We start from the raw sequence: 10,276 nt of genomic DNA on the forward strand, positions 1-10,276 counted from the left end.
ATTGTCCGACACATACAGCAATACCAATATATCTGCGATATCGGCTCTAAAAAGAAGCTCCAAGCAGAAACAAACCCCAAATAAACAAATACACCATATATCAAAAAGTTGTTTAGCTGTTGCCAATATGGACCAGTTTTTCATAATTTGCCAAAAGAATGAAATGATCTAGTTTGTACTGCATACCGGATGTCTGTTCTGCTCGTCCACCACAGCTCCCATTCATTCTTCAGCTGTGGGCCCAGCGACAAAACCAGCAAGGAGAGAGGGATGTTTGATGCGCTGCTGGACAGCCGACGCACTGACAACACCAGTCCTGGAGACACACCTTCCCTCAGTCTCATTTGTCATCCAATGCAGGTACATTTGTTTCATGACTTTTACACAAAGATTCACATGATATTGTAGCTTTGTATCTGCAGAGTGCCTTGATAGCAGTGCCTGCCAAGTTACCACAACATCCCATGTTCGATTCCAGCCTTGGGACCTTTGTTGCGTGTCATACCCCTCTCTCTCTCTCTCTCTCTCTCTCTCTCTCTCTCTCTCTCTCTCTCTCCCTCTATCTGCAGTCTCTGCCAAATAAATTCCACAAAAAATAAAAAAAATTCACTAAACAATTTACTGATACCTTTTATTTGCAGCAGGTCCTGCGGATTAGTGGTAGTCACTCTAGGCAGCCCAAGCGGACACTTTTTGTCTGTCGGCACGGTGAGAGGATGGATGTGGTCTTTGGCAAACACTGGCTCTCCCTCTGCTCCGACACTAAAGGTGAGAAGTCAAAGGTATAGGTAGACAAGAGGAATAAGTAAAAGTACTGCACATTAAAGAAACCACCGTCCATTTGACAATGTGTGCTTTGTTGTTCTGCAGGTAGATATGTACGTTCCAATCTGAACATGCCTCCCAGTTTGCCGCTGTGGGGAGGACAGAGAGATTACGACATGGACGCTCCCATCACTGTGTTTGGATCCACACAGGCTCGAATAGTGGGTACGTCACCAATATAGATCTAAATGATGCACTACGTCTGGTGTCAGAGCACTAAATGGCAGCCTGTCATTTTGTTTATGAAATGTGTGTGCTTAATATTTGCTTTGTCAGGTGAGGCCCTATTAGAGAGTAACACAGTGATAGACTTTGTGTACTGCTCTCCCTCTCTGCGATGTGTTCAGACTGCACAGAACATCCTGAAAGGTAAGAAGAGTCTCCTCGAAAAAATATCATGGATGGGTGATGCTCCAACATTCACTCATCAAATTTAGCGTGATTTGGATGTAATGGGGGTCCCACAAAGAACCCATGTTTTTCCAATGAATTGTGTTTATGTAAACAGGTCTGCAACAGGACGGTAAGCTGAAGGTGCGAGTGGAACCGGGGCTTTTTGAATGGACCAAGTGGGTTTCTGGGAACTCCCTGCCTGCATGGATACCTCCCACTGACCTGGCTGCGGCCCACTTCAGTGTGGACACAACATACAGGTAACACTTACAAGGCAGAACACACCCGGTTCAACTAATACAATTTAATGCAAGTTATTAATCATGTAAACATATTTATCATCTGCAAAACTTCTCATCTACTTGATGCCTAGATGTTTGCGTACCAGAAATGCCAATTTATTGTATTATTTGGCATCTTTGGCTCAAGCATCTTGAAGAGTTGTGTGTTATGTAAACCAATTGTTTCCAAACAAACCAAAAGTTCATATTTTATGTTGCATTTGTTGGGAAATGTGTAGCATTCACATGATCATTCACAAAGGCGATGGTCTGACTCTCTTTGAGCTGCCTGGCTTAACTGAACCTAACATGGGTGATCCAGGATAATAACAGGTATCATGAAGCTGGTTATTAACTGGCTCTGAATTACATGTATTGTCAACAGAAGCATGTACATGGAGTACTTATTATGACACACAATTTTGCCGTGATACCCACAAGGGAAATTAGGTTATAAAAGCCCCTGATCATTGACTGTGGGCTTTTTGGTTGGACTGCAGCAAAACAGGGGCCAGCCCAATAAACCTGAAAGTCTGTCACTAAGTGAGTGGTCAGTGGAGTTTCCCCATTGAGCGTTGATATTTTCAAATGAAACGATGCAACAGTGTTTCCGCTGGTGACGTCTTTGCCTCTGCGAATAATCATCTGATCCACTTTCTCAATACAAATGCGGTCGTTGTTTCTACGCAACGTGTTTGTTACCCTTCCTGCAAACCCTCGACCCAAAAAGCCTCATTTGAGCAATTTAGGGCAAGCTCTAAAATATCACTATTTTTGGTGCCACTCTTTTTTTTCTGTATAAATTTCTGTTTTCGTGTCTGTGTGTCTCAAACATGCAGTGTTTCAACAACCTAGTTCTATTTTTTAAAGATTATTTTTGGGTTTTTCCTTTTATTAGATAGTGACAGTGGATAGACAGGAAAGGGGGAGAGAGATGGGGAATGACACACAGCAAAGGGCAGCAGGTCAGATTTGAACCTGCACCGCTGCAAAGGACTCAGCCTATATGGGGCACACACTCTTACTGGGTGAACTAGAGGCCACCCCAACAAAGTAACATTTATTACACAATAACACTTTAGATGAGTAATCCATAACAACAAATTGTTGAAAATAACATGATTGTAATGTTGATTTTAAATTAAAGCAGTCCTTAATTAATCACTCAAACATAGCTTAACCATGGCATGTGATGTGCTACTTCAGTACACTGTGAGAACAAATATTACTGGGATAACAGAAAATTGCAGATGAACGTTTAATATCCATACCTTCATGTTAAGATTTGGCCACAATTAAGCACTTTTAACCATACACAGTCCAGCCATATAGGTTTCCACCTAGTCTTGTTTCATTATAAATCCTTTGTTTGCTTTTTGCAATTTTTCTGATTGCCTCTCCAAACAAAATGGTAAAATCCTGAACCCCCTTCCCAGTTCTTCCTCTGTGTGTGTAGTGTGATGATCCACACAATATTTAGTGCATACACTGAATACATTCACAGAAAACAACCCCAGACACCCCCAAACTACAGTGCACTTCCAACAAATGCCTCAAGTTGTATAGTTTTATAAAACAACTTCCAACACAATTTTTTATATGTGCCATAAGCTTTGTAATATTTGGTGTTTGCCTCCATATAGACCTCTGATGCCAGTCAGCAAGCTCACTGTGTCTGAATCCTATGAGAACTACATGAGCCGGAGTTACCAAGTGACCAAAGATATCCTGTCAGACTGCAAAAACACTGGTAAGAGACACACTGCAGAGCATTTGGAGCATCTGGAGCATCTGGAAGAGGTTGTTGAGCCTGTGGAGGTGAACTTTTCCATCATTGTTTTACATGTGTGTTTGTCCACTGCTGATGTTGCATCCTGCCTGGGTTCCAACTCTCCGTAGGAAACAACGTGCTGATTGTTGCCCACGCTTCTTCCTTAGAGGCTTGCACACGCCAGCTGCAGGGCCGCGGCCCACAAAGCGCCAAGGACTTCATCCAAGTAGTCCGAAAGGTCTGTTATGTATATCTTTCTATAGTGTATCTGAATGTTTTTACTTTTCTACATCCCACTTTCCTATCCATCCATCATTACTTCCATCTGGTTTCTTTAGTTCCTCTCCCTATGGCCATTGTGGCTGGAAGTGCAAATACACCAGTACACACCTTAAACTGCAGAGATGAAAGGAATCCATGTGTATAAATGAAAAAAAGAAGAAGAAAAAATTTACTTAAACCAAGTTGTTCAAATGTTCAAAAAAAAATTGTTTTATTTACCTGAGCAGTAGACTGAATCTCAAAATGGAAGCTGCTTTTTTTAGTGAATCTTTAACACCAAAAGACATCAGAAGCATGTTTGGATACTAAAGAATGTCATGTATTTTGTGTAAGGAAACAAAAGATAATGTTGCATTCCCACATTGTAGGAAATAAATAACCAATCTCAATGGATTAATGCGTACACGTGCAACAACATAAAAGTTATATTACTAGCCATGGTTTATACCACTAAAAATCTGCTCTATTTAAGACATGTCTTATGTGACTGAAAGCACATATTACAATTAGTGCCAAACTCCAGCTTGTTTAGTTCGACCACTTTGACCTGACTTGATAAACAAGGAGGCAACTGATCCCTTGTCCCATGCTTGTTCTCGCATGCTCACAACTAGTGGCATACAGTCGTGTTTGTGGTGTTCGTGGATTCCTACCAGACTAAACTCCCTCTAAAGAAGTTATCCAAATTAGTGTCTGTATCCTGAAACAGGAAAGAATAAGGGACACTAGTATTCTGAAAAAGTTGATTTGCATTGAAAACAGGTTGAAATAGTCCTTCTTAATTTCTCAGATTTTATAAGATAATGAAACATAAAGGACTGAAATGACTTAATTTTATTTTTTTAATCATGTTTTAGAAGTTTTGAATGTAAAATATTAATCAGCAAAGTAACTAGCGGCCAGATAAAAGTGGTGGCGTATTTCCCTCTAAAATCTAGTAAAGTAAAATATAAAGTAGCATGGAATTGAAATACTTAGAACTTAATCAGTTAAGTACAAGTACCTCAAAACTGTATGTAAGTAGTATGAAATATATTTTGAATTTCTTTCTTTTACAATCACTGTCCTTAACCAACACTATGATGATGAGGCCTTAATATATTACCATACAACATTTTTGATTGGATTCCATATGATTATGTACCATTATTACTGTAAATCATTATTACTGTAATTTTAGGAATACTAGTAATAGCTGTATTAGTTGTATTTACCAATGGACCACGATCTAAATTTTCAGAGGATTTCCACCCTGATGGAATTGTATTGGCCAAATTTAGAAAAAAGTACACCTAATAAGAAATAAGCTTTACAAAAAGCAAATCCACTCCTGGTAACCTAGACAATATTAAAACCTTCTATCATAATTTTCGTGTGATGAAACAATGTTATTGTTCATGCCACAAGCTGGCTGCAGAGTGCAAAATGTCAAATGAGCCACAAATATATGAGCCTTAAATAGCATAACAACCGTAAACATATCGCTCACATAACCACAGCATGAATGAACTAAAGGCAGAAAGAGAATCATATTGAAACACAGACAGCAGCCGAATGATGTGTAGCTTCTTGTGTCATTTCCTTAAATTTCTTCTCAAACTAATGATTAATTCCTCTGCTTGGTCCTTAGATCCCCTACCTGGGCTTCTGCTCGTGTGAGGAGCAGGGAGACACGGGGGTTTGGCAGTTAGTGGACCCTCCCATCCTCCCCCTCACACATGGACCAAACCACTCCTTTGACTGGCGGGAGACACTTCTGCAAGAATGACATCTGATCTGATCTCTGTCCAACCTGTTGATACTGTGCTCCCTCCCACTGACTGCTGTAACACGTTTCAGACCAGTGCCCCCAAAATACTGGAACCTTTCTCTTTTCAGCTTCTTTACACAGCTGGTGGCTTAGCAGTGACGGCCTGAAGAAGCTTCCTGCCTGAACATGAGGAGCCCACAGTCCCAGCCGGGGAATGGTTGGTGAACTGACTGACTCTGAGGCTGTTTTCAACAATAATTGTCCAATCTCAAATGTCTTTGCATTGTTATGTTGATTGAGGGAGACGTTAGTTTGGGCACTGTGGGTGTTAGCTGCACTGTGTGGGAGAGCTCTCACTGACTGAAATCCAGCTGGACTATGTGTAGACATTGTCATCTCAGTCTCAAAAAATTTTGTGAAATTAGCACATTTTATAACATATAACAGTGTGCTTTTTGTGTGACTAGTAGGAAAAATAATTTCTTACCAACAGGAATGTTGAACATTAAGAAACAGAACTATTGGTAGAAAAGTGACACTGAAGTAATGCCATAAAAAGCAAAAGCGCAGAAGTCGAGATTTTAGCTATCTGTATTTTCAGCTAGGATGACTCAGGTTTTATATTTAACTCGTCAGTTAAGTTAATTTTCAATGAAAAATGTCAGCTAACGTCTGCCAAAAAGTTTTAGTTCCCTAAATAGGAACTTTATAACTCTAAACTCTAATTGGTTTACTTGCCTAAATGTAGCTAGCTAATGTTAAACATAAGCTGTGTCCGACCACACTCAGCAGGTCATTGTTTTAATATGTTAACATTAGCCGCTTTCCGACCAAGTAGCAATTGTCAATTCAGGCATCAATTTCCGCAAGACTGCCTATATTCGAAATCTAAACAGTTCATTTCTCGCCTAAAACGTTGTCAGAAGTGAATTTAGTGATGAATAAGATGGCGAAAACTGTTAAAATTGTCCCGTTGTTGGTCTGTCTGTACCGGAAACCCGACCCTCTTTGACCAAGGTCCCTATGCTGAAAAGGGAAAAGTGGAAAGCATTTTTGATTTGGGTAAGATCATGGCAGTTTTTATTAGCCAAAGTTATATGAAGAATCGATTAGAGTACTGTAGGGTTGACACATTTTTTTTGAAGCCAACTGGCAAGTAGGCCTAAGCATCACCCTGGTTTGCATGACTGCAACGTCACCACCGCGAGCTTCAAACTGATTTTGCGTGTTCGGTGTGATGACGTTGACCAACCTCTGTAGTTTTATTTAGCCAATTGTTAGCAACCGCTTTTGAGTGTGGTATTTACCGACGTGTTTTATGTCGTAGGACAATTCTCATAACCACAGACCTTATTTCAGGCATCTAACCAAAAAAACCATTCTAAAAACCTATTGACTTTGAGACAAGGGAACCGGAAGTGCAACAATGCTAACTCATTTCAAGGTTTTAGGACTCATTTCTGTAATATAACAAAGTTGTCTCAGCATGTGTTTTTTGGGGGTGTAATGCACATTACAGCCTTAAGGGGCTGCTAGAGTGGCCATAGACTTTTAGTTGCGTTAAAAACTGGCAGTTGTAGGTTGACTTTTAGGCCAATCATAACTTATAGTTTGCATAATATGTGTCCACTATATCTGATTTGCATTTGAGTTTGTGCTTAGTTCACAAAATTGAATGAGACTGTTGAGAATTTGTAAAGAAAGAGTGTCATTTCATAACAGCACTGCTCTCCTACACAGACCCCAGCAGCATTTCACCATATATTTGCCCTGCTTGCCCTACTTCAGTGGCTGAGGGAAAACATATCAGTGCTGGCTTCAAGGCTTCATCAGGGACTTTTCCTGATGCTACCCACATGTTGTCTCTATGTTGGTAGCACATCCAGTACAGCAGTGTCTTCTGCTATTCATGTAGTGTATGTAAAAAAAAAAAAAAAAACTATAACAGCACAACCTGCACTATTGACAATCATACAGTAGCTTCTTGATTCTGGTCAAGCACATTTTTAGTGTGCGTTTGTTAAATGTTGTTCAAGGTTTCAGAGTAGCTGTATATAATCATATTTTGAAAAATAGTCTTCCAGTTGCATTTTTTTATTTATTTATAAACAGTGTTGGGCAAGTTACTTCCAAAATGTAATACATTATAGATTACTAGTTACTGTCATTTGAGAGTAATTAGTTATATTACAATATTACTGTCTCTGAATTGTAATGCGTTACACTACTTTTGCATTACTTTTGAGTTACTTTCACCAAAATAACAGCGGAAGTTTGACTTGGCAGCTAGCTTGTGAATTTCACCACTGGATCAATAAAGTCTCATCTTTATCCACTTTAATACATCACAGATTATTCATAATATTTTGTATAATTAATATGAATATGCAAAGTAACTAAAGCTATAAAAAATAGATAAGTAAAAGTACAATAGGCAAGTAGGAGAAAATGAAAATACTCAATTAAAAGTACCTTACAGTTGTATTGAAGTAGACTACGGCATTGTTGTAAAATGTTTGTTTAAAGCACTTGAATAAGAATTCAATTATAGTGTGATTAAAACTCACTATTTAAATTATTTACAGTACTTGATTTACAGCTGATATGTGAAAAGGTCCACAACCTTATTTGTTTAACAGTAATTTAGTTTTACTGCGAACCGTCACAGGAAGTGCTTTTATTTTGAAGTAGCCTACACGGAAGTTGTCGGTTGTGTACCTTGTGTACTCTTGCTAGCTTACTGAGATGCAACTGTTATGCATGTTGTTGATGCAACAAATACTTTCTATGGATGCAACCTATGGATGCAACATGTCCGTCAAGCTAAGTTGCTCACTTTCTTGTTTGTAAAACTGCATCTGTAATAATTATTACCGTTCATGACAGAAACATATTGAACAGTAAATGGTCACAGTAAAAGACAAGCGTTTTTGGTCGTCAAGCCATTCCACTACAGGCATAGTTACTCTCCACGGCTGATAAACTGCAATGATTTACGTGTAACAACCTAAACATTAATTCCCGACATGTTTAAATCTGTCAGCGGCTCGGACACACTGCTGTCCGCGCTGACGTACCGTCACCTGTTGGGACACAGGTGTTATGAAATAATACTCACGGCTTTTTTTTCCTGTGAACAAATGCTTCGCGGTGTTGGGAAATTCTTAAAAAATGTTGCGTTAAAATGTGTTGTAACTCGCGTTGCTGAGATTTCAAAGGGTAATAATATTACCGAAATTTAATTAGTAATGCGTTATATTACTGCGTTACAGCAAAAAGGAATACATTAGTGTAATTGCGTTACTTTTGTAACGCGTTACTCCCAACACTGTTTATAAACCCTTCTTTCAGATGTTACAAGCAAAAATATTAACAGCATGCAAGAATATATGCTCGGTATCTCAGGTGTTGACTGCATTTAAGACATACAGTACGTATATGCAGCTTTGAAAACCTTGATTGAATGACTGTGTCTTTGTGAGAGCCTGTTGGAATTAAAGTGATGTCCCCTGATGTACTGCCTGCCCACTCGTCGCTGCAGATGAAAAAGAAGAAGCTGTAAGTCAGTTGTAAACAGTTCGCTCAGGCTGAGCACATCGCTCACTTATTTAGACATCATAAAGAAGCAAAAAAATGAAAGATAAATTGTGTCCCATTTCATTGCCCGCCTTTTTGTAGCTTCACAATGAAAGACTAAATACAGTACCGTATGTCATGATTAGGTAAGGCTCATGCTAAAAGATCACCATGACATCTTGGAGGATCCTGCGTGCACCACTGACTTTTATAATTCCGTATTTCTCCACCTGATATGTATTCTCAATAGTGAGAAGAGGGCTTTGAAATTGCATTTAGACATTGTGGTTGTTAAATTGTAAGTCAACAATGTGTAAGGAAATGAGTTCAACACATTTGTTAGACGTTAACTACAGTATACGTACACACAATGCATTTTGGATAGTAACACAAAATATAAATATAACTTTTGTTTGTTTACAAGGAAACTCCACAGGGAACCTTAATACAAAAACATGAGATTGATATCAATCTTCTCAGTAAAGTCTCAGCTAATATATGCATATTTCGAAGAAGAAAAATGTCAAACCATAAATGTAAAGAGGATTCTGAGCACTTCACACTACCCTTTGCTAAATATCGAAAAGGAGAGGCTGTAGCTATTTGAACACAACATTCCTCCCATGACTGCAGCACAACTTGAGTCGGTCCTGCTCTCCTCACTGCAACATTATTGAAATCTGTCCATTTTGGAAATCTTCACTGGGAAACAAAAGCCTTATAGAATCCTCATCTTTAACTTCATTCAGGGAAAACACATTAATTCAGGGACATCAAAGATTTGATTTGATCCTTGTGTCTGTGTAGTCAATCTACTCAATTTGTGAAAAAACAACAACAGAGAGCTCAAAACAGCCATCTTAACATCTTCCTTATTTTTTGGATCTGCAGACCATTACCAGTTATATCATTAAATTAATTTAAATGGCTGTATTGAAACTTTCAAATGCTTTGCTGACAGGGATGCAATAATGCAGGTGTTACAGAAATATGAAAAGGTTTTCTCTTGAATTAAATGTCATTTTCATCACAACAAACTGGAGCAGCATTTATTGTATTAAAGAGTTACAAACCAGAAGAGAGCATGTGTAAGAGGAAGAAGCCATGTTGTTCCTGTTGTCTTTATTTATTGCCTGAATATATCACCAAACATGTACAGCAATTAACTTAAAGTTACTTCTTTTGAAATCTATATTTGTTGATTTGTAATTTAAGATGAAGTGTGTCTGTAGGCTTCATGTATGTTATTTCCGTTCTGAATGTATCTTCTGTTGTGATGTGAAGCATTGAGTTAAAGAGAACAGTTGTCCCTTTTAAAAAGCTCTTATATTTTCATATTTTGAATGCCATTGACATGACATGCCATTCTATGATATGTGTGACAGTGTTCATTTGGTT

At 38.6% G+C, this 10,276-nt stretch overlaps 1 protein-coding gene across 2 annotated transcripts in view; it reads left to right on the top strand.

Moving 5' to 3' along the window:
• ubash3bb (ubiquitin associated and SH3 domain containing Bb) overlaps positions 1–7,241 on the top strand; it is a 45,387-nt gene extending 38,146 nt beyond the window's left edge. Inside the window, exons 7-14 of one of the 2 annotated variants that reach the window (XM_028573490.1) lie at positions 216–360; positions 642–768; positions 871–990; positions 1,102–1,194; positions 1,334–1,478; positions 3,143–3,249; positions 3,399–3,508; positions 5,183–7,241. In XM_028573490.1, the coding sequence (XP_028429291.1) occupies positions 216–360; positions 642–768; positions 871–990; positions 1,102–1,194; positions 1,334–1,478; positions 3,143–3,249; positions 3,399–3,508; positions 5,183–5,320 (985 nt within the window). In that variant the 3' untranslated portion in view covers positions 5,321–7,241. The remainder of the gene's footprint in view (positions 1–215; positions 361–641; positions 769–870; positions 991–1,101; positions 1,195–1,333; positions 1,479–3,142; positions 3,250–3,398; positions 3,509–5,182) is intronic. The other variant, XM_028573491.1, reaches the window with a different exon arrangement.
• The last annotated feature ends 3,035 nt before the right edge of the window (positions 7,242–10,276 follow it).

The sequence above is a fragment of the Perca flavescens genome, chromosome 3 (assembly GCF_004354835.1).
Source record: "Perca flavescens isolate YP-PL-M2 chromosome 3, PFLA_1.0, whole genome shotgun sequence".
Classification (NCBI taxonomy): domain Eukaryota; kingdom Metazoa; phylum Chordata; class Actinopteri; order Perciformes; family Percidae; genus Perca; species Perca flavescens.